The 25,639-nt window shown below is 36.5% G+C and overlaps 2 protein-coding genes across 2 annotated transcripts in view; one reads left to right on the plus strand and one right to left on the minus strand.

The window, feature by feature from the left end:
- Nucleotides 1–25,639, minus strand: part of LOC134674231 (microtubule-actin cross-linking factor 1) — a 312,488-nt gene that overhangs the window by 256,193 nt on the left and 30,656 nt on the right. The gene's annotated exons all lie outside the window — the stretch shown is intronic.
- LOC134673825 (proteasome subunit alpha type-7-1-like) lies at nt 9,270–11,914 on the plus strand. Its single transcript, XM_063531853.1, has 4 exons — nt 9,270–9,648; nt 10,802–11,015; nt 11,295–11,447; nt 11,779–11,914. The coding sequence occupies exons 1-4, from the start codon at nt 9,389–9,391 to the stop codon at nt 11,896–11,898; spliced, it is 747 nt and encodes a 248-aa protein (XP_063387923.1). The 5' UTR covers nt 9,270–9,388; the 3' UTR covers nt 11,899–11,914.

A 25,639-nucleotide genomic window follows, 5' to 3' on the forward strand; every position in this document is an offset into this window, starting at 1 on the left:
TTGCTGGTTTCAATCAAATATTACTTTTTAAAAAGAAATTTACGAGGAGTATAAGGAACCAGCACTATAGCTTTTACACCGGTTGTGCCGGGATCCAATCGGATCGAAACGCTGACCATTCTACTTTTTATTGTCGGCAGTAATATACATAATATACCTAATAGGTATGAATGACCAGTTCAGAAACGAGTTTGAATTTGTTTTTGATGTTTTCCAATAGCTGTTTCGACTGTGCGTGGTGGGGCAGATTGGTACGTATGTTAATGGCAACTTCAAATGCCATAAATTAATGCCGTATTGAGTTTTAGATGCATTTTACTATTTTTCGATATAAAATATATGTTATAATAAAAAAGAAAATTATCTAGCTACAAATAAAATTGCCTTCTTCATTTACAATCTCCTTTGCATGATAAAAAGGCATAAAACAGTATAACTAGTTCTATCTATTCAGCCTAAAATCGTGTTCACGGGCCGTTTTTGTCGGTGTGGGTCACTAACCTGACGCATTTGCATACCTATTTCTGAAACTACTTAACTATGTTCTGCAAAAGGCTACGGGAAATACGTTACGAATTTGGGAAATAATTGATTAGGTATACTTGCTCGTATATACCCCGTCGCTGAATTTTTTTCGGGTATAAGACTATTTTTAAAGAAACTTACATAACAATGGCCCAATAGACAATAAAATAAGCTGTATGTTAATTTATAATAACTATCTAAATTACTATTCACTATACTCGAGCGAAATCCCTACGAAAGTTAGTTATAAATGTTATAATATGTGGCGTTCCACGACAAAAGGTACCTTATGGCGGCTGGCGCTTACGTCGCATAGTGCCGCAATAATACTTGCATGGGAGCGGCGTTAATAATAGCGTAAGCGCCAACCGCCATAAGGTACCTTACCGTTTGCCGTGGGACGTCACATATTGTTTTTAGTAAATTTAAGAAACTGCCGTGGTAGCATGTTAAATTTAACACAACTGATTACATATTTAGTTTACAGTACTTTAGTAAGCGTCGAGGAATATGCATTAGCCGTGCGTCTCAAAGTTGTCCTAGAGAAGGGGATAACATGCAATTTCCTGCGAAACGTTACTTAATTTCGCGCTAACTTATTATAATATTCCCACCGCAGGGAAACCGGGCGAAAGTCGCGAGACAACGGCCATGGGAAACAAATACTAGATGAAATCCATAGTGGATGCGGACTCACTGCGTTCTTTGACCAACAAAACAAAGATAACTACGTTTTCTAGTCTTCTACTTTAATGATTGAATTAAGATTTCGTAAACCAAACTATAATCGCATACTTATGGACGATCAACTATAATGATTTTATTACAAAACACTTCAGTGCACTATAATGAATTTGACCAATCGCGTCTCGCTGTGAATAGGAAGATCTTTGCTCGTGCTTACATGTAAAAGAGATGCTCTTTGCGTTCGGTTAGTTCGGCCACAAAATAACTAATTAAGAAACTTAATAACAATAATTTATCAAAAATAAGGTAAGGCTATATCCAATAGCAAAACAGGACACATCTATGATTTTAAAGATCTAAACAAGACTGATACTATCTCTGGCTAAACATGCCGCGACATAGCAACCGCTTTAACTTAAGATACCTGCTGTCAAAAACGAAAGCATGCTTTGTATACAAACTATTTTCACATCCATATGTTTAAATTGTCACAATAAGCTTTAATTAATGGCCTATATTCAGCAGGCTTTGGATTTCTTTTACCTAACTTTTAAGAAACTTAGGAATAAATTTATACCCAGTAAAACAATTAAAAGGGATAATTATCCGGTATGGTATTCACTTTCATTAAAGAAAGCAATTAAAGAAAAATACAAATATTTCAAAAAATATAAAATATACAAGAATTTATCAGATTTAGTCTCATTTAACGTTCTTAGGGAAAGAGTACGTAAATTAGAGGATACATGTTTTACTTCGTATATACACCGGGTGGAAAAAAATATTGCTACTAACCCAAAACAATTTTGGTCGTTTGTGAAGTCTCGTTCATGCTCTCAGAGTTTACCCAGTAGCCTTATGTATGAAAACAGAATATTTAATTCAGGTTTGGATATTTGTAACGCTTTCTCAGATTATTTTTCTACCACCTTCACAGCCTCAAAAGTAAACATCGATCACTCAATCTATCCTAGGTATGACTCAGAGGCTAGCTTAAATAGCATTGAAATTAATCCGGACGTAGTCACTAATTTATTATTAAAATTAGATCCCTCAAAGTCAGCGGGACCTGATGAGCTACCTGCCCTGTTCTTAATTAACTGTGCTAAGAGCTTGGTGTGTCCCATTGTTTTACTCTTTCGTCGTTCATTCGCCGAGTGCTCAATACCCTCCATATGGAAGTCGGCTTTTATCACCCCCGTGCATAAAAAGGGTCCGAAAACGGAAATAACTAACTACAGACCGATATCGAAATTATGTATACTTTCAAAAGTACTAGAAAAAATTGTATTTAAACAAGTATACGATACTTTTAAACATTCTTTTAGTGATCATCAGCACGGATTTTTGCAACGAAGGTCTACTGTATCCAATCTTGTTTTACTGAATGATTATGTCACTGAAGCAATGGATAGTGGCCTTCAGGTTGACGTCATATATACTGACTACAGCAAGTGTTTCGATAGGATTGATCATAGGTTACTGATATCCAAGTTGTGTGACATGGGAATACATGGGGATTTACTGAGGTGGTTCTCCTCTTACATCAATAATAGGTCTCAGGCCGTTGTGGTCAATAACTATATATCTGGATGGGTGTCAGTCCCGAGCGGCGTCCCTCAAGGGTCCTTGCTCGGTCCTTTATTATTCAACATTTTTGTTAACGATATAGGCAAGTGTTTTTTGCACTCTAAACTTCTTTGCTTTGCAGACGACATGAAGATCATTAACAAGATAAAATCCAACCATGACTCAATGTTACTGCAATCCGATCTTGAACGTCTTGATGAGTACTGTGAACTAAATAGGTTAGAGCTTAATCCCTCCAAGTGCTTTTCAATTACATTTTCCCGTCAACGCAATGTAACCTCCACATCATATACATTAAAGGGCCACCCGCTTGAGAAATTAACTTATATGAAGGACTTGGGTGTTATTCACGATTGTAAACTTTTATTTGACAAGCACATTGATAGTATTATTAGTGGAGCACTAAAAGCGCTAGGCTTTATAATGCGAAATTCCATATACTTCACCCAGGCTAAAACCCTTAAAGTGCTTTATTGCGCATATGTGAGGAGTAAACTGGAGTACGCGTCACAGGTCTGGAACCCATGCTATAGTACTTACATTGACCGAATCGAACGCGTCCAGAAAAAATTTATAAAATATTTATGCTATAAACTGAAATATCCCTATAGTTCATCCAATTATTTAAGTATTTGTAAGAAACACCATCTAGTCCCGTTGCAAGAAAGACGTGATATATCGGACATTACCTTTCTCTTGAACATCACCAGTGGTGTAACTGATTGTTCCGAGCTACTTGGTAAACTTTCTTTCAATACTCCCTATCGTTCTAAAAGGTACTATCCCCCATTATCTGTTAAAACTGCATCATCCAAGTATAGACAGAATAGCTTCCTAGTTCGCGCGAGTCGAAGGCTAAATGAGCTATCGAAGGACATTGATATCGATATATTCAATTGCAAAGTTCCCAGTGTGAGGCACAGTTTGGTTAAGCGGTGTTTTGTGTGAGCGACCTTTCTACTACTGTATTTAATTCATGTACTTATACTTTCGGCTTTTCTTTTTATTTTCTTCATTAGGCGAGCAAATACATTGAATTTATCAACTTAGTGTGTGTTAAACTTAGCTATAAGTATTAAAACTTAAGATCTATTGTAAGGCTTCTATTGCCATTTTCAATTATGCTTCTTTTTTTTTTTTTTCACTTTCTTTTTGTACGCATGTGTGTGTGCGTAGGTGCTAGCATTAGTTTAAAATTTATTACTTTGTAACTACCTGTGAGTTCCTGTAATTGGCTTCCTGTTTTAATCTTGTTGTCTATTGTAAATTTTATAGCTGTTGGTTCTCCTAACATAAATAAATAAATAAATAAATAAATAAATATTAACGCACACAGTGCAAATGTTATTTAAAACGTCAAACTTCTTGTATAGGTAAAGTTTGAAACATTCTAACATATATTCTATAAACCACATTTCCGTAGAAATCGTCTTGCAGGTACTTTATACTATAGTGGCTTTGTGAAAATTAATTCATTACTGAACCTACTTTCAAAATTTCACGAATTTCTGGAGAACATCCGGACATACGAAATAATTTTTGCCCATGTTGAAACGGAGGCCTTAGCTAACGCAACTATAGAGTTAAGTAGAGACCACAAATAACCGGATCTACTTCTGGCAACGAATAAGATCAAAGGTGTGATATTGTCAACAGGCCGACTGTGTTAACAGTTATTTTTATACTATTACTTAAGAGGAAGGTAGCTTATTTGTACAATCACATCACAAGGCGGTCAATAATTGTGTAATGTTTGCCGAGACATACATGGCGACGATCCGGCCCACTGTGCGTGAATCATTTTGTTAATGGGACTCTAGGGCTGTAAACCATACATGCCCATACATAGAAACGTGTGGAATATTTTGCAATCAAATTGAGATATCTCAATATTCAACATGTGCTTTTGTTTAACCCTATTCGATTAAAACGCATTGCGACATCCCCCTTCATCTCTGGCAATGGCAATAAAACAGAAACAGATGAATAATATTAGCAGTGTGAAAAGAGATGTACGTTTATTATATGGTGTGTTAGATTACACAGACTGTTCCAATTTTAATACAAAGTTCTAAAGTAAGAAGTAGATACCAACTTGTCACAGGACAGCGCAAAGTTTAGTGCGAAAACACCTGGTTTTCAGGTAAAACAGAACCATTGTAGAGCACAGAGCGCACAGATGATGCGTTATATGCTTTACTTCTATAACATATTTAGAAGCGTGGGCTGGACCACATTGCAATACATTGCCAAAGCCAAGTATCTCAGATCACGAAGGGATATCCTTTATAAATTATAGGCATTCATAATTTACCAAATTCGTCGGAATGATGAAGAACAAAACAGACTTGAAATCAGATAAATTTAAAACATGTTTATTTACTTGAGGGTTATCTCAATACGGGTGGAACGCAGACGGACGCTTTTAGCGAAGGCCGAATATAGGCGGGCGTCCAGGAATTAGCGACAAGCACATTCAGTAAGAACATCGATCAATACCGGTAATGTTATCAAGGATGTGTAAACACAGAGATAACGAAAAGGCAACTTGGGGCCTGTAAAACTGAGATATTAAAGATAATAAATCCCCGCAAGTAGGGTTTGCAATCCGGATCCGAAATGTATGAAATTATCCGGATCCGGATCCGCGGATCTTCCCATACATTTCGGATCCGTCGTGCAAACCCTACCCGCAAGGGCTGGTTCAGAGATGGGCATTAATCGATTAACTTTTTAGTTAACTAATCAATCGATTAAAAATATCAATCGTCATTTTTTAATCGCGATTAATTTAGTTGCGATTAAATTAGTTGTGAGAATGTACAACTAACAACTAAATTAGTTTTAGTTTCAATCGACTAAATTTCACGGTTAAATCTATATTAAAACTATGTCACTACCCTTGCCATCTTCAGCATCTGTCGAGAGAGTTTTTTCATATGCCACAATGATGAATCTCCCTAAATAAAATAGGCTCTCAGATCATCTATTTGAAGAAAGAGTAGTATTGAAAACGAACTTAAAAAAGTAAACATATTCTATAGATTATTTTACTCGTGTTGTATTTGTTGTGAGTACTCTAATTTTTAAGTACATTTATATGGTTATATTTATGAGCAAATTTTGATTATGTAGTTTATTATATGCAGAGCTTGATATATTGTATTGAATGTTATACTTTATATATAATGGGTAAAGAAAGTACATAGTAAAAAAATATTTACCAATGATTATATCCTTTATTTTTAAACCTATCACAATATTGGAAATGTGTCTGTTTTATTAATTATAAACATTTTTTTTACAGTGATTAAATAATAAGTAAATGTCACAAATGCAAAACATACTTCGCAAATTTTAATTGAGCATGCATAATGTTATGATGTATGTACAAACATGTTGATTATTTATAAGCTTTTTTTGATTTTTTGATACTTTTTGCTTTGAATGTTTCATATACAAAGTTTGATTTATTATAAGTGTGTTTTTTAATGTTTTATATCATAACATATGATATGAACATTTTATCGTATATAGAACGTTGATTTGATATTTTTTTTATTTTAATTATTATTTTTACGATTGACATTGATTAACAACAAAATACAAAGTTTTATTTATAAAATTGTGTTTTAAGTGTCAATGCACAAAGTACCTAATCTTTATTTACCCTTAGATAAGAGAAATTTTACACTCCATAAAAATGGTCAAAATATCGCAAGTAACACATGTGCTATTTCATTTTTATACATGCGTTAATAAGTCCTAATCTGCTGGCTGTCAACATAGCCATACCGAGGTTTTCCATTTAATTTGCTTCTAACATTAGTCGCGGAAAAAATAGTCTAACTAATTAGTCGATTACAAAAATTAGTTGTCCGTAATCAATCGGCAACTAATTTAGTTGCAACTAAATTAGTTGCACTCTATACAACTACGATTGATCAGTCGTCGTTTTCAATCGTCAGTCGCCATTAATTCTTTTAGTCTTAATCGTTAATCGTTAGTCGATTACATTTTGCCCATCTCTGGGCTGGTTGATATAAAAACACAAAAACAACTTACCGGAGTCCTATAGTGCGTTGTGATGATTTTTAAGAACAACAAATTCAAGAAGTAAGAAAATAGTCTTCAATAGAATGGGCATTGGGCAACTTACTTGTTTTTACGACTGAGTTGTTGTGGTATGAAGGCGGAAGACCAATACGATGCACGGTACGCGCGAATATGATGAAAGAGTCGCATAGGTCCACTACCTTTTGTGTTATTTCTTCTTTAATTCCCAATAAGACAAAAAGTTCTAGGTTAATCGATAAATAATAATCTGTTCCTAATATTAAGGGCAGCAATTTCACAATGTTTCACATCCTCCAGAAATATAACCAATTCTTTTGAATAACAATAAAATAAACACAAAGCAATAATGACAAAGACGAACCATAAGTGACAAATGACATAAGGCCGGGTGTTTACTTCTAAATAAAAATATACTATTATTGGAAGGAACTACAATAAGGTTTTAATATACTAAGATGGAACAGATATTGTAAGCTAAGAGCAATTAATATGCTTGCATGTTTGAAAATGTATAGAGCTTACTGTAATTCCATACAATCATAAAATAAATAATTACATAATTAGGCCACTGGAACATTTTTTTATCTCACGTGCATATTGTACACGTTTCTATATTCACAGGCACTACATTTTACGATAATCAAATAATGCCTCATCAAGTAAATCTCACATCGGTACCAAAGTACTAAGATAAATTAATAACGATCGTTCTCTCGACTTGAGCTAAATTGGTCGTTACGACTCTTTGTCTGAATTCCGCGTCTGTGGCAGTCAGTGCCTGCAATAACTCTTCGACCTGATTAAATTTTGATTTTAAGCTTTATTAAAACAGGATTAAGTCGTTTTTTTCATGACTCTAAATAGAATCTTTGTTGCGGTGGAAACTACTTATAACATCATGCTCAATTAGGAACGGTCAAAAAAATCTATCTAGATTGCGAATCAAAACAAATGAAGTAATATCTGTAATTTAGACAGACATTTGGGTAAGTATTATTATCTTAACAGGCAAAAACGGTTGGTAAAGTTGCAATTCTTTTAGCTCTGTTCGGAATTTAGCCTATTTCATGACTCAAACTTTATCTGAAATCTTCAGAAGAAAACTGACTCTTCTCTACGGTCAGCCAAGAAAGTGGCACTTTTCGACTCTATCCATCAGATGATAGAGTCGAAAACTCCACTTTCTTGGCTGACTATACCTAGTAATATTATTTATTCTGTGCTATCACCAAGAGTTAACAGAATCCATTTTCAATCTTTCGCTAAGCGATGTTGACATTTATCCCTTATTAAATTTATGCTTGCATGCGGTGTTGCAACCATATTATTAGCATTTTAGCAGACTGCCGATTATTATGAATAGTTCAAAGGGGATATAATAAATAATTCATCACTAGCCGGTGGTATGCAGCGGAGAAAGCGGGAAAATTTGTACCTTCTTCTCGGAGGCAGGTCAGTCTGCAAAACATGGTAATAGGATGCCTGCATGGAAGTTAGCAAGTACTTAATGTTAAGTTCAAAAACTGCTCTAAAAAGACCTGGTCTGCTCTAACATCCAACCACGCTGCTAGGGGACTTAAGCTGAAATGAGACCAGAGTGGCGTCATGCATGAACCATAGCCAGAAGCCATGTGGAGTCTCACAGTGCCAAACCTAGAAGTAGAAATTGCAGTGTACTGCTGTCGGGTTTTAAGGGGCCCACAGATTACCAGTTACCAACTGGTAATCTGTGGGCCCCTTTACAGTTGCGTTTGACGGGTAAGCCTTATCACAATATTCTACCTTAATCCTGTTTGAAGCTGCAACATTCATGGTACGATTATGAACCGGCTTGGATTTAAATTAGATTTATCCATATCATACGCCATTGTTCTTTGAATTTAATCAGTAATTAAGTACACAACAACTCAAACAATGATCTCTTTAAGCAGGTGACATACACTAGAAGCCATATAATAAAGATACCACGGTTCGCTGCATCTCCAATCACAATACCTCCATTGACAATCTTATCTCTATGATGGATGTATCTATACAGAGATGCATTGTGGCCTCATTCTGGGGGAATAGTGACTATTGCGTACAATGGTAATGTTTCTTAAATATATTTTATAAATTACAAACATATAGACCGCGACTATGCTAAGTATGTCACCACCAATATGGGTAAAACTCTAGAAGAGTCGTGGAATGTATTGGGCCCCCATACATTCCACGATTCTTCTCTTTTCGCACAAACTCTAATGTAATATATGTATTTTGGGTTTACAAAGTTGTGGTCCCTATTTAAATGACATATTTTATAGTTTGTTCAATGTGCAAGTCGCCTTATGGGCCATAAACAATGTTTGGGAATATTTAGTATTGTCAGCTTTTGACAGCACGTCATAATATTAGTTTTATACAGAAGCATTATTTTTTATCTTTATATATTTTTTTATGTTTTACATCTTTTACCAAAGTTACATCAAATAAATCTTGTGAAAGAAGAATACGAATAAGAATAATAATGTCTCGTTATGACAGAGCTGTGACTGTATTCTCTCCTGACGGTCAACTTCTCCAAGTCCAATACGCCCAAGAAGCAGTAAAGAGGGGCTTCGCAGCTGTGGGGATTCGAGGGCCGAATGTTGTTGTGCTGGCCGGGGAGAAGAGAGCATTGGCAAAACTGCAGGAAGACAGGATGGAGAAGAAGATATACCCGCTGGACGAGCATGTGGTGTTGGTGTTTTCTGGGTGGGCCGCTGATGCCAGAGTTATGGTTTCAAGGTTCGATGTTATCATTTGTATCCACTGCACTGCAAAGTTTTAATGATGCATTGCCAAACGCAGGCTTGACGAAACTATAAGGTCTCCATTTTTGACAACGGAACTCTAAAAACCGGGCAAGTGCGAGTCGGACTCGCGCACGAAGGGTTCCGTACCATAATGCAAAAAACAAAAACAAAAAAAAAGCAAAAAAAAACGGTCACCCATCCAAGTACTGACCACTCCCGACGTTGCTTAACTTTGGTCAAAAATCACCTTTGTTGTATGGGAGCCCCATTTAAATCTTTATTTTATTCTGTTTTTAGTATTTGTTGTTATAGCGGCAACAGAAATACATCATCTGTGAAAATTTCAACTGTCTAGCTATCACGGTTCGTGAGATACAGCCTGGTGACAGACGGACGGACGGACAGCGAAGTCTTAGTAATAGGGTCCCGTTTTAACCTTTGGGTACGGAACCCTAAAAATGGGCATTCAATGCTTTTGTTTAATGCTATAGGTGTTTTTGGCTGTGATTTTTTGTAAAGCTCCATCGTTAGACTGCGCCGACTTTGAACGAGATAAAATTCAAATTGTACGATCTGTTTACGACGCAGTAGCAGGAATGTTAATCCCTTGGGTATAATTTTATAATGTTATCAGTGGTAGCATCCGTCTGTGCCTTCTGATGTCATTCCGGTTTCGACTAAATATTTTTACGAGGCAGAAAATGCCAAATTTGACGATCATAAAACATCTGATTTAAAGCGGCGGCAATATGGAGAGACAAGGAATTTTAATTTAAAAACACTCATCTTTTTGCAGGCAGTGAAATTATACAACTTTATAAATGATTTGGAGCTTTAGCGAGGCGCGGGACTAATCTGAGAATTTTGTAAACATCATATTTTTTACGTACTGTTTATTTGATTCAAAACGTTGCAGGTATTCTTTTAAATAAATCTATCCCTATGATGAACGCTCATCATCCACGCCGTCTTGCTCTCTTATAATTCAATACATAATTATAAGGTTAAACAAGACTTCCAATGTTTTACAATATCACATTCTTTTAAAATACTAGCCAACTAACCAACTACTCTTTATGTTATTTGTGTAATTTGTGATATGTGGAATGCGTTTCTCATCTTTAACAAATATTGAAATTCCTTAGGGCACAAATCGAATGCCAATCCTTCCGGCTTATGGTAGAAGACTTGGTGACCGTCGAGTACATCGCGCGATACATCGCGGGCCTGAAGCAGAAGTATACTCAGGGCAACGGCCGCCGGCCCTTTGGCATCTCCTGCATCATTGGCGGATTCGACTGCGACGGGACACCACATCTGTTCCAGACAAACCCTTCGGGAACGTATTACGAGTGGCAGGTATATATTCTTTGTTTGAACAGCCGCAAGTCTGATGTTACGTTGATGGTGGTAGGTGGTCTTCGCAGTCTATAAGATGTTTGCCACTCTCGGCCCTCACGTGTCCCCAGAAGTATCTGAGCATAAGTTGGTCCTCTCAACGCTCCGTCACCGGTTAATTATTGAACTGAGATTCTGGTGATGGTAATAGAGAGGTGAGGTAGCTCCATTTGGGGTGGGGTGGAGCGTGATAATTCTGTATGAAATTCTATTACTTATTTAAGCCTGTTGTCTTGTCAGGCTTGCGCAGCGGGCAGATGCGACGGGGCGGTTCTGGAGTTCCTAGAGAAGAACTACAGTCCGCAGGCAGTTGCTACGGATGCGGGGACTATCAAGCTAGCCATCAGAGCACTGCTAGAGGTAGTACAGGGAAGAGATCACAGAAAATTAGAAGTAAGTTGCATTAATAGAAACTTAGAAAAGTATGATGCTTCGAGCAGCTTCGGTGCAGTTGGGGCTAAATTGGCCTAGCCATTGTTTTAGTAACTCGTATGCGGATACCAATGATAATTAGATGTAGGCTAACCGAGCTGATTTATGCCAATCACGATAAAGACATAACTCTCGTGTTCAAATTAAAACGCGAATACGAGTAATGGTGAAAAGCACGACTTGTATCACCGTGGCGCTGATGTACACCCTCGGATAATAACAGGCAGAGTTAATATCTTTCTCGTATTGTATTTTGGGAAGAAACGTTTCTGAAACAAATCATCGTTCATAGGTGGCTGTGTTGCAGAGAGGCAAACCAATCAAAATGCTGGATCTACATGCGATAGGCGCTATCATCGCGGAGATAGGGAAAGATAAAGAAGAGGAGAAGGAACTTAAGCTTAAGAAATAAAAGACAGTTAAAACAAAATGATTGAGACATTACCAGAGCTCGGCAGGGGTGAGCCATTTTGACGTCACTTATGTCAAGTGTAGATATTAATATAGATACACCTTAGAAAGAAATATTAAAGTAAAACTTTATTAATTATAATTAAACTAAAATGACAATGCCTTATGTACAAATCAACTTTAATAGTAGCATATGGATGGATATACATATTATTTGAAGAGGTTTACTAAAAAAGCTTGCTATAAAATTCATTTGTTTTAATGGCGACGTAAAGATCGTAGCGGAAAGGTAGCCTAAATAAAACAATTTATTTAGTTATTAAATTACACCACATATACCATCGAATGACAAGGCATGTCCATATTGTGCAAACTCTAAAAACAGCTCACCCCCGCCGAGCTCTGGACATTACATCCTAGACCTAAACCTTCACAGACACTTTTCTCAAAAGTTGTAGGCAGGCATTACATGATTGCACAAACATTTTCATGTACATTGACCAGTTTTAATTGTTCTGCTATTTATAGTTTGAATATACGGTCCACAATAATTTTAGAGTGAAATACTTATCGTCATATAGACACCGTGATCACATGCCTGACATGCCTCGTTAAACATTATAAATTTAACAATTTGTTTAGCTTCACGTACCATTAATCATAAGCTCATTGATAATAAATAAACAAGATTTTTTTACTCAATATTTAGAACGGTTATGTTTTTTTTCACTGTATGAGTTTTTAATCGTGTATCAAATAAATCATCTTTGCACTCGTTTACTAGCCAACTTAACTTGAAGTTCATGAGTTTTTTTATACTCAATGTTCATGAGTTTTTTATACTAACCGCCGAGGTCGTTATCTAAGGCCGTTGTAAAATCGCCCAAATTACTTACGTTTTTATGCTTTCAATCACAAATTCATAATTTACATATGTTAATTGTATCCTAGAGTCTGTGCGGAAAGAGAAGAGTCGTGGAATGTATTGGGTCCCATAGAATCCACGACTCTTCTCTTTCCGCACAGACTCTATTCATAAAGCATGTCATGTATTTTTTTATACTGGCAAACATATAATCATAAGTATCATAACAATATACTTAGATGTGTAATAAACAGAAGTAGGAATATGAAAATAGGCACGTTAGAGTTACAAACGTAACATAAGCATTTTTCAATAACTATACACTTTTTATTTTATATTTAAGACCTAACTTTAAATCCTATTCCGTAGATAAGCCTTAGGGCGTTAGTGTCTACGTGACACTTTAGCCTAACGCGGCATGATACTACTTACGTTTAAAGACAAACATACATAACATAACGTAATCTTTTCGATACATTATCACTAACCGATTTATGAGATAATAAACATAACATTAAAGTTATATCCGTTCAGAGAATAGGGATTACGAGACGTCATAAGTTAATTTTTAGATTGTAACACAAATTTTTATGCATTTGATCACAAGATAAGATCACAAGTAAATGATTACTTCTAATTTTAAATATTCCTGTTGTTAATATTTAAAATTAGCGTATTATATTGAAATCTTTAAAAAAAATGTTCCAAATGACTACCCTGTGTACAGAATAAACTTAACATATTTACCATAAACACTAATCCATGGGGCCGAATTCTTACCTGTAAAAATAATAAAAAATAAAATTAATTTATTGATCTCAGCGCCATCTACATAGCTCTTTATAAACTAACATGACTTCGAGTGGCGTCCCACGCATCGGTGCGTTTCGGTCTCGAGTCTGCGTAGAGTTGCTAGAGAATGCCGATAGATGGGGAGAGATGCGCGTCGCGTACGCATGAATTGTTATGTCACAGATATGTATGTCATATGACTTGGTCAACGACCGAAGAGCAAAACAATCAAAATCGGCGCGCTTTCCGGCGACATCTGAGAGGTTATGTTTTATGCAATTCGAAATGAACGTAGTTATTGGCCTATTAACACTGAATTGTACTTCGAAAACTTTATAGCAAAGTGCCAATTTTTCGCTATTTGATTCATCTGTCATCATTTCAACAAACTTATTTGTAAACGTGACTTTTAACCACAATGACAAATGAAACCATCAATGAGCGATCAATGGATGAATAGACTTTTCGATTCGCTGCAAAATGTTGCAGCAAAGGAGCATATTCTCAGTAAGGAGTTATTGTTCTTATTGTCCCGTACCGTACATGGCTAATTTGAACCGTGACCTACATGGCATTTGCATTAGCATTCCACCTGCAATGCGAGGTGGTTACCGTGTGAAAGTACGCTATACAAAACGTTTTGTCGCATTACATAAATTACAACAGTATAATGACTCGATGTTTTAATTCAGTATTTCGTTAGCTTTGACTTCTATTTTCTTGTTAGTTCTTTTCATAGGTTATATTTATTTAATAACTTAGGTAATTTAAAAAGTATAATGCATGGTGCCAATTTTCCATACTGTATGTCGTTTACTCTACCCCGTCGTAAAATAACTTAAATGGTATGAGGGCTCACTTGATACACGGTCAAAGTAGCCAAATTTATAGTACTTACCTACCGTATGGTATGGCTTTACTTACCAGCCAAATAAAGATGACATCGCCATATATTTGGGGCTTTGGCCGCCTCTATTTATTAGATGCTGACTAGTCAATACTGTAAAATTTCTATGAATCTGGAAGAAAGTTAATTAATATGCAAAGGCATCACGTGCACACTGCAAATGTGATCTAGCCAACGGTAACATTTCGTAACTGATCTGCACTGCTGAATATAGACCTCCCCCATCTGCTCTACTAGACAGTATTTACAACTCTATACTGTGCGTAATAATTATCCTTTAGTCTTGTGGTTAGGACGCCGTAAACTAACTGGAGAAATGGAGGAAGCTTATAAAGCAATGGTCCATGACCATCACTGTCACTTTCAACGTCAGCCATGCTATTGTAACTAATATTATGCTCCTTGAGATAATTCTAAGCGGTAGAATCTGATAGATAGAGCTTAGATCACACTCATTGAAACCGACGATGGGTCGGTCTAGCTAGTCATTATCTCGATAAGCTGACAAGTCATAAAAGTCAATGAAGAGACCTGTAATAACTTAATAACAATAATTACACATGTAATCGTAATTTAACAACGACAATTACATTGTTAATCGTTCTCGGTAGCCGAGCTGTAATCTCGATTCCTTGTCATCGGATGCAATCTTATTGTCCGTAATTATTACGACACTCATGACCTCATGAGTCGTGACAGTTTGCAACCTGGGTGGTCAATATTTTGATTTAACTGCATTATAATTTAGGTATGATGCCACATGTTTAATTGCGATGCGATATCCGATGTGGCAGTTCCGAAATTGGCATCTAAAGAACGGACGCTTATCACAAGGAATTGCGTACACTGACCCGCCTGTTCCTATCTCTAACGCAATTAAATTGCTGATTGCGCAAATTATAAGAGCTGATTTAGACGGCGCGCGAAATAGCATGCGATTTTAGTTACATTGCGGACTGTCGGTTACGTCCAATTCAACCGACTGATCAAAAACCGCAATGTAACGAAACTCGCATGAGAGTTCTCGCATCGTCTAAATGAGCCCTAATGCCGGCGGTCAATCACACTGTGCGAGCGGGACAGCAATATAATTATGCAGGTACAACAGAGATAGGACCGGCGGGTCAGTGTACGAAATTCCGAGTGGTAAGCGTCCTTTCTTTAAAGCACATTTTAATGGTTCCATATAGGATTGGAATTTTACTCGGAAGCTAAAATCCAATACACCGTGGAAGCTTGTGGTGATCTTTCACATTGGATGCGGTTCCGCACAGACACTTCACATTGGACAAGCGAAGCGGGTCATTGTTTTATACGTGCATAGCGCCGTCTCGCTCACACTCCGGAGTGGCGTGCAATTGCGCATCTGTGTGATAATGATAACTAACATTCGTGGTCGACACGGTTCCGGCTCCCTGCTTAGATAAGGGCGTGAACACACTTATGCAATGCATGAGATGTGACATCTGACTAATAATTCCAAACATTACAACCGGTGTGGACGCGCGCGTCTACACAGGGAGTCGGCGACCTGGCTTATACATTTAGCTCTACACATCAGGCGTGTTTGAAGACAACGTGTGTTCGTTTAGTAGGAAGTGAATTGGACGCAAACGACGCTAACTGGCAAACATCGTCGGTTTTTGGCAATTAACGCGGCCGTGTGAACCAGTTTTTACACACAGAGGTGCTCAAAGTGCTTGATCCTTGGAAAAGCTAAACCGCTTTACTACTACTACTACTACTAGTTTGGCGCGACGACCCAAAATAAGTCATGGCCTCCAACACAAGAGCACGCCATTTTCTGTCCATAAATTATTTGTATTATTTTGTATTGTATTTGTGTATTTTACTCGGTCCTGCGCGGATTCACGCCAGTTCTCACTGACGCCGAGCTCCCGGAAATCTGCCCGCTCTGAAACCGCTTTACGAAATGGCTTCGCAGGGGTTAACAAATTATCCACCCAAACCTTCCTCAAGAATCACTCTATTGATATGTGAAAATCGTAAGAAAATCCGTTTAGTAGTTTTTGAGTTTATCGCGAATAAACATACAAAGACACAAACCGGCAGACGCGGCGGGGGACTTTGTTTTATAAGGGGTAGTGATGAATCCAAGACATAAATACAAAGGAATGTCGACAAAACTACTAACTTAAAACTACTGTGTAACTTTAACTACTAAAAAATACTGATAAGGATGATTAAAAAAAATAAACTAGGTATTCGAAGAATGAACGAAGTAATACATTGATCGATCGATCGAATAATATCGTTGAACGACCAAGTACTTAATCAATTCCATGTCCATAGAAGTCGATCTATGCATCGTCATCGTTATTAAATAATTGAGATTTTGTAGTAATAGTAAAAATGTTAACAGACCTAACGTCGAATCAATACACGAGCGAAACATTTTGTTCGTAAGTACCAAGGGGATCGCGTCATGAAAAAGTTTGAAAAACACTGCTTTAGTAGAACAACTCAGTATATACTAGTGTTCCAAAAGAGCAAACTATTCTTAGACAGTTTGAGAACCTCAGCCCAAAGAACAAAAGCATACCACAGAACAGCGTCTCCGTCCGTTTTTAATGAGTTCCTATGTCTATCTCTGTCTGGTAGGGACCATATTGTTAGGGTAATAACGGTAACGGTTTTGGAGCTATTCTTGTCAAAAAGGTACAATTACTCAAATAAGGGTAATTGTGGAGTTTTCCAGTTGATAAAACGTTTGTTCATGTAAATATAGTGCTATTAGCCGCTACACTACGAGTATTATTCAATGGCAGAAGACAATATAACATTGAGATAATCTAACAGTTACAGCATTTTAAATTTACAATGTCATTGAAGCAATATATTTTTTTCTATTGACACGAATACCTTGCTTAAACTAATTGCTTCCGGCGCCGGCGCGTCGTTAGTCTAAAAGTCTAAATAATTTGAAAATCAAATGAACGTACTGATAATTATAGATGACATTTTTAGAAGAAACTATACCTAACTATGCTTTTAGGGATTAAGTCCGCCATTTGTACATTTTTCCTGTCATTGTGTAATGAAGTTTAAATAAATAAACTAGCGACCCGCCCCGGCGTCGCACGGGCTACTTATACAAAACCTTAACAAATTACACACCTAAACCTACCTAAAGAATCTCCGTATTTATAGGTGAAAAGCGTATAAAAATCCGTTCAGTAGTTGTCGAGTTTATCGCGAACATACATACATAGGTACATACAAACAGACGGACGCGGCGGGGGACTTTGTTTTATGTGTAGTGATTGATTCGTTACCCGTTGTACAACGACCACCATACCATGGGTACAGGACAGAGAATTAATCATAAGTTCTTATTAACAGTCGCCTTTATGCTGGAAAGCAGGCTATTCCCAACTTTGTTTTGACCTGTTTACTAGGCAGACATGTGGCTTTCCATCAGAAAATGGTCCATATGCTTTGTTATCAGAATTTCTATTAGAATTTCAGATGGAAACTTCCTTATTGCACTTGAAGCCTAAGGAGACTTCTGTGATGGAAAGCCACATAATATAGTCAAATAGCCTTCCATTCCTTGTAAGTAGGTACATATCATATACAGGAAAAACAAATTAGTACCTAAATCCGTCTATGACCAGTTATTAGCACCGAACCCATGCACACCTCGAGGATGCCAGCAATTGGGACGCCATTAGGTCAGTTAGAGGAACCGGTTCTCGGCAACTGCTCGCTTCCTATGATGATCATGTCATGATGGATGCAAGCTGTGACAACAGTTTCCCTCAGCCTACGTGAGACGTCATTTGGAAGTGGAATACGCTAAGTGCTTAGGATTGTTTAATGGTTAAAATGCTATTTGAAGTCATACATAGTGTAATCTCACATGGAAGATGTTCCGCCTTAAAGACAAGGAGTGACAACATCCTTAATTTTGGGGTTGGTGGATTAAATTTAAACCCCCTGCTCTTGAAAGTCGTACGGCCCAATCCACCACTCCTCGCTCAGATTTTCTACATTGAACACATGTTTACAAATATATTTATTCAGTGTTAAAGCAGATAATTCAGATTTTGCAGTGAATATTTTGCACTGTACACAGGAAATGAACGATAATCAGTAGTAGGTATCACTCAAGGTCGGGTCACATAACAAAATGATAATTCATCATTTTTATTGAAGTTTTAAGTGTTACTTTATTAATGCTTGACCTACTTCCCTACTTGTTAATTTTAAGTAAAATCTATTATAGTAAGTTTATGGTCAAGAGGACGTTCCCCAATGCGTTGGACGGATCAGATAAAAGCCCTTACCAACAACCCACTTAACACATGTGCCAGAGAAGCATCTGCCAGGGAGAACTGGCGTAGAATCGTTCGTCGTTCAACGTGACCACGACTGCTCTGTCAAGAGTAATTCGACGGAGAAGAAGAGAAGTTTATGATAAGAGAAAGAAATAAAAGCGAGTCACCATCGACTACTACACCCACAGACTACACCACTGCGGCTTAAAAGCTTGATGTTAGAAATATTCTTGTATGACCTGTAGAATCGAGAATCTTTTTCCTGAAGCCAGTGGTAAAAATTGACCCAAAACGTGCCATGTAGCCCGCAGGGTGCTTAACTAAAATCCTACAAGATGGATGGCAACAGGGCGACAATTCAGTAAGCTTTGACGTTTCATTTCAGAATTGCTAAGTAACCAACGTTTTCGGAAATTTATTAAGAACGATAGGGTCATTTTAACAGAGGCACGTTGAATGATGAGTTACAAGGATACTTGACTAGAAAGACGGGCAGACCCTTAATGTCAAGTTCGTCAAACCGGGAAGCGGTCTATTTCGGTCCCTTTCTTACGCCGCTCCGCGTTTAGAACAGTCCGAACGTTCACTGTCTATTATTATCCCTGTTACCTTTATGCTTTGTTTGACCTGTAGGGCGAGCACGACACCGGTTATTGCCATCGTCAAGCATCCTACTCTTTCTGGTGTAAAGTACGCCAGGGACATTTTTTACGAGTAAGAACTAAGAAGAACGCACAATAAGTATTAAAAATATCAGTGTATAATATACAAGTTACTCAAAAATATGTGCCGTTCTTGATTCCCAGACATAAAGAGCTATGAGACATATTTTTTAGTAAAATGTATAGTTGTGTACAGTCGACGTCAAAGATATGTTTACATTTTTCGCCCTATTACAAAGGAGTACTTAAGGTGCAAAAGTGTAAACATATTTTTGACGTCGACTGTCCACCCATATTATTACACTTGACTGTACTGTACCTACGGGCTTGACATTCCAGACACTTTTCCAATAACAGTTTTTGAGAACTCCTTTGATGGATATTCGATAAAAGCAGAATACATGCCAATGAAACGGCTTAGCACGAACTGGAAAATTAAGCACCTCCTCCTTTTAAAGTCGGCTGAAAAAACCGTCAAACTAAACATCTTTTAAAACCGAAATCGGGATCAAGTCGTAAACAAGTCGCATGCAGCGCTACTTTAAACCATAATTGTTAAGTAGGGTACTTTAAGTGCTTTACGCGTTACCTCTTTATAGCCATAACCGCCACTCGTATAAGTGTAACAGTTTCCACATAGTAAAACTCCGCTTTTTGTGGGGCCCCTGGATCCGGTTATCTAGCACATTAATTGCCACCCAGCCAAACAAGACATCCGCGCCAGGCCAAAACAATTTCGTCATATAAAGCAGTAGTACCACGATCCCGACTATCGGGTCGTCCGGCCTGGGAACGAAATCTTAAAATACCCGATAGTCGGGTTTTCGGCACTGAATGTGCTAGTTTGTGATGGTTTATGAGTTATTTATTTCTGATGCGACTACGATATAAATTTTAACCTACGACTACTGTAGAAAAATAGTAATACCTAATTATATGTACATACATTATCATTTATCATACATGTTGTTAAATAAAGTGATATTTAAATTTATGTAAGCACCTGAAGATCCTGAAAATTATTACCTGTTTTTCTTTAAACAGTATTTTTTCAGTTATCTGTTAAAATATATATTAAACCAACTTTTGAAACAGAAATCTTAGTAATAAAATTGTATTGTTAAACAAATAATTTGTATTGTTATGAAACTTGTGAAAAGCATTGATCGAAACATCAGTTAAATCGATTTAAAACTCCACTGTCATCGTTGACCTTACATATCTGACCTCTGCATATAAAAAATGCAGTACATGAGTGTAGTATATTTTACTAGTATTTACCTGCAGACCGGTAGAGAGCGACATCATCGCGTTAATATCTTGTTCAACGATTGATACGTGACATCAGCGGTGATATATGATGACAAAGTTTAAGGTCGGATGACTTAATTGATTTACCTACTATATGTTAAGTTGTTTTCGTGGCTTATAACCGCAATCCGGTATGTTATCAACAATTATCTATTTAAATACAATATAGTATGAATGATGCTGATTGGACATGACAAATTGATAATTATAGCATTGCGGTCATGGGAATTCCAGTTATCAGTAATATAATATATCGGGAATCAGGAACAATAGTGACTAATTCAATCAACGCCTCCTTACTCGAAGAAAGTAAAAGTAGGAAAAATATAAGACGTAAATGTAAGCTACATATTAACTAGCTATACAAGCGATAGGTAGTAGCGAACCGTCAATTTCTTAGAAAAAATATTATCACAGTTTAGGCTCCCTATAAGTGTCTTCTTGTTCCTCACGTTATCCCGGCATTTTTGCCGCGTATTCAAGTGTATTAACAAGTTTCATAACATTCTAATAATATAAGAGTAGGTAATTTCTAGGTAAATTAGTTTACCTAGTATGTACAGTCAGCAGCAGAAGTCGCTATACACTCCAGGTGCTCAAAGAGAGGTAAACGTTTAAACTGTCAAAAAGTTGTTGGCTGTCATAGTAGTATTTACTTGTGAGCGCTTAACGTGTAACAAATATCTTAACAGTCGCTATTCATTAATTTCTACACTTACAACAAGTCATTGATTGATACCTTAGCTGTCAAAAAACCAATGGTATCTAAGCGGTCAACGTGTCAAATATATCTGAACAATATGGAAAAATAGACTTTAAAGCATACAAGTATGGTCGAATATTGAATGAAAGATAGCCATGCTAATTTCAGGTAAAGCGTTTTGACAATCATCGAAAGCAGTACAGTCTTGTCATCACATACATCCATCTCACGTTTTATCCTTCAACCATTTGACAGGAGCCTCTCGGTCAACTTACTGCAAACTATTTCTTTTAACAGAATCGTCAAAACGAATGACATATAGCGAAAGCTAACTGAAGCGGAATTTAGAGCCAATTGTCAAGGCACGTTGTGGTCTTGTTACTAAGGCGTTTGCTTTTCAAAGCAGAGACCGCGGGTTCAAATCTAAGTCGTACGCACCTAGAGATTACAGCTTTTTATTTTTTTTGGGTTTCATATCTATTATTAATTTCATAATTTGTGTCTTTTGGTTTTATGCTATGTATATAATTTTTGAAGCTATGTCACATGTAGCGTATGTACGACTTTCTATCAGAACGTTGTAATAGATTTGAACTCGCAGTGGGTGTTACTTAGATTACTCCTGTGCGGAAAAAAGCGCCCAAGTGCGAGCCCATGAAGGGTTCCATAGCAGCAAGCAACAATAAAATTGCGGTTTACGATTTATGACATATTAAAAAAAAACTACTAGTACTACTACTATTACTAGATCTCGTTCAAACCAATTTTCGGTGGAAGTTTGCATAGTAATGTACATCATATATTTTTTTTAGTTTTATCATTCTCTTATTTTAGAAATTACAGGGAAGGACACACATTTTACCACTTTCGAAGTGTCTCTCGCGCAAACTATTCAGTTTAGAAAAAATATATATTAGAAACCTCAATATCATTTTTGAAGACCTATCCATAGATACCCCACACGTCCTATACGTGATGATGAAAAAAAATTTTGAGTTTCAGTTCTAAGTATGGGGAACCCCCAAAATTTATTGTTTTTTTTCTATTTTTGCGTGAAAATCTTAAAGCGGTTCACAGAATACATCTACTTACCAAGTTTCAACAGTATAGTTCTTATAGTTTCGGAAAAAAGTGGCTGTGACATACGGACGGACAGATAGACAGGCAGACATGACGAATCTATAAGGGTTCCGTTTTTTTGCCATTTGGCTACGGAACCCTAAAAATGGTGGTCTCTTCGAAAACTTACTAAATTAAATTAAAGGATATGAAAACAATGCATTTTATTAATTTCAGACATCATAATTATTTCATAGTAACATTTAAGCTTAAATAAACCTACACAATCGATATTAAATATAAATAGTCTTAGTTTTATTTTTCAAAACGTTCGGGGTTCGATTCCCGAGCTGAGTACACAATTTTAAATGTATGAATGCAGTTTTTCGTGTTACTAAAATCGATGACATGGTTCCTAAGAAGAGATCGGTGTATATCTTATAGTATCAGATTTTCCCATACTGGCCGATCTAAATGGGCCACCCTGTATAGTATATTTTAGTACAATAAGCGGGCTAAATAAATATATTAACATATATAATATGCTCTACGGTTTGGAAGAACAGCCGCATATGACAGTTAAAATAAAAAACCGATCATTCTCGTAGAACCTACTTATTTATTGTCTAAGTTTGACACTTAACGATAAAATACTTCTTTAAGAAAGGAGGTGTCAATTCATAGCTGCGAAAGTATTTATTTTAAAGTTAGACAGATAAAATGTTGATGCTTAGTTACCATTAAAATAACAACTGCTTAGCAACTGGTGGCACCCTGGCTGCTGACGTACGTGATTGGCAGTGCGCGTAGGTATTAATGACAGCAGCTTGAATTTGAGCGCTTAGTTACCACTGACATTCTAACCGTTATTGTCATTGTGATTAAATAAGCGTGTATGTGTTAAAGAAAAACTCAGAAGTTAAGGTATATGTGACGAACTGAAAGCCTAAGTGAAAATGACAACTAAGATGTCCTTATTTTTGTGACGATTGAAGTGTATATGTTTTCTTGGACACCTTGCCCGCTCAGGTATATCTGCTGCTGACTGTACTGATAAGATTTCATAGTATGAGTGTTCGGTGATAACAAAGTACTATCTATGTCTATGCTAGTTCGTTTTATGATTTGATAAATATAAATACCGCTTATCGCAGGTTTTCTAGTGTATGTATAAAATTAATATTATATTTGTCCTATAAAATTACTATTTTATATTATTTATTCGTAAGTAAAAAAGTTAGAATTATACTTTATAGTTACTGCATATAATTCCGTTCGATAAATTGTATGCCTATACAAATACTTGATAGTCATCGATTTAACGACACATATAAAGATAACTATCTCTTTGAAGTTTCTATCAGTGCCGACTAGAAATATTTTAAGGGTTTTGTACGATAATGATTAAATTGCTCTATTTTAATGATACGGGTGGACACATAAAAGTAGATAACCACATGTGTATGTGTATTAAAAGTCCTACAATACTTTGTTAGTCCGTTTTGTATCAATTAATTTAAAATATTCACTTATTCAGAGTCAAATACGAAAAATACCAAGAGTTGTAGAGAGTTTCTGAGTGAAGCAATTCGAGCATATCTACACTTTCATGTTACCTACTCCATGAATATAAATAGTCCTTAATGTGTTTGAACTAGCGTACAGATGTAGTGCATAATGGTTTTCCTTCGTATTTTCTCGGAAAAGTTCGTATTTGTCATGCTACTTCAGTCAACCTCAGTACTTTTTGTACCGAGACTGACTGAAATAGCAAGACACGTTCGAACGTTTCTGTGAAAATACGAAGGAAAACGATTATGCACTACATCTGTAGTTGCAAGTGTTGCAACTAGCGAGGCTGCTTATTACGGCAGTACTACATGAGAGTACGCATGTCATAACCCAAAACATTATGCAGATGTCATGATTGTAGCAGCCGCTGGGTTCAATTGAGTTGTCGGTTGTCGGGACAGAAGCGATGATATCACAGCGGTTTCATAGTAATGTAGGAAATCCCAAATGAAATATAACTTGCGTTTGCGCAATTTGCAAATAAATCTTGCAAGCATATTATGTCAGTGTCCTGTTGTCTGTACCATTGCCATGGCATTAGGCATTACGAAATATCTCACATTAATCTAAGGTTAAAGTGCATTTTGATAGAAATCTCGTCTTTTAAGGAAAACTTTTATAGTATTTTATGCAACCGTTGTTTAAGAGAGGTCAAAAAAGGCGAGTGGCATGAGTAACAATTTGAGGCGAAGCCGAAAATTGTTAATAAAGACGCCACGAGTATTTTTTGACTCAGTTAAACAACATTGCATACAATACTTTTTCTACGACCAAGCACATACTTTGAAATAAAATTGAGAATTTACCAAAACTTTTTAATTCAAGAAGTAGCAAAAATGGAGGGTACGCGCAGGAAAACAATGAATGACTGAATGAAATTAAAAAAAAAACATGTCTATGGTTCACTTATTTGTCAGAGATGACATTTAAAGTAAGGTTGGCAACACTGTATTTCATTCAATATATTTTAAGTGGTCATTACACGAAGTATCGTAAAATCGCTAAAAAGATACTGCGTGTATGCACAAATACTTTTTTGGGGAATAGACTAAAGACTTGTCTTGACAACTATAAGGTAGGGTTTTAAAGGTGTGTGCACGACCCTTTAAATGATTAATAAAAGTACGGGAGTAGAAAAAAAGAGTAACAGGTAACGTCACTGCTATACTGATATGACTAATTCTCATGTCCAAGATTTGACTAAAATATAACTAACAAAACACTGTTTGATTATTTGTATTAAAAAGGCTCTATTGTTAGATGTATTCAATTAAATAAACCGCCGTTCCCTTGTGTCTTACACGTCATTCAGTCACATAATGTGATGCTAAGTGGGCGTCCAGTATTGACCATTGGGTTCCATTGATTCGCCGGCCGGTGTATCGACCCGACCGAATCAAATCACCCGCCTTTTAACTGACTTCAAAAAAGAAGGAAGGTCTCAATTAGGTTTAATTTTTTTGTGTGTTTGTGTTGTGACCGTAGAACTTATTAGGAAAATTTCACTTTAAAGGATAGTGTCAAATCAGGCGTAACTGTAAACTATACAACACGAAATAACTTGACTAGC

This window comes from Cydia fagiglandana, chromosome 19, assembly GCF_963556715.1.
Source record: "Cydia fagiglandana chromosome 19, ilCydFagi1.1, whole genome shotgun sequence".
NCBI classification, from domain to species: domain Eukaryota; kingdom Metazoa; phylum Arthropoda; class Insecta; order Lepidoptera; family Tortricidae; genus Cydia; species Cydia fagiglandana.

What these genes read in the sequence shown, in the direction of transcription:
- LOC134673825 (XM_063531853.1), top strand. Translation starts at nt 9,389, where the DNA reads ATGTCTCGTTATGACAGAGCTGTGACTGTATTCTCTCCTGACGGTCAA. An exon ending in GCCAGAGTTATGGTTTCAAG is followed by an intron (nt 9,649 to 10,801) that starts GTTCGATGTTAT and finishes GAAATTCCTTAG; the next exon opens with GGCACAAATCGAATGCCAAT. An exon ending in GAACGTATTACGAGTGGCAG is followed by an intron (nt 11,016 to 11,294) that starts GTATATATTCTT and finishes TTGTCTTGTCAG; the next exon opens with GCTTGCGCAGCGGGCAGATG.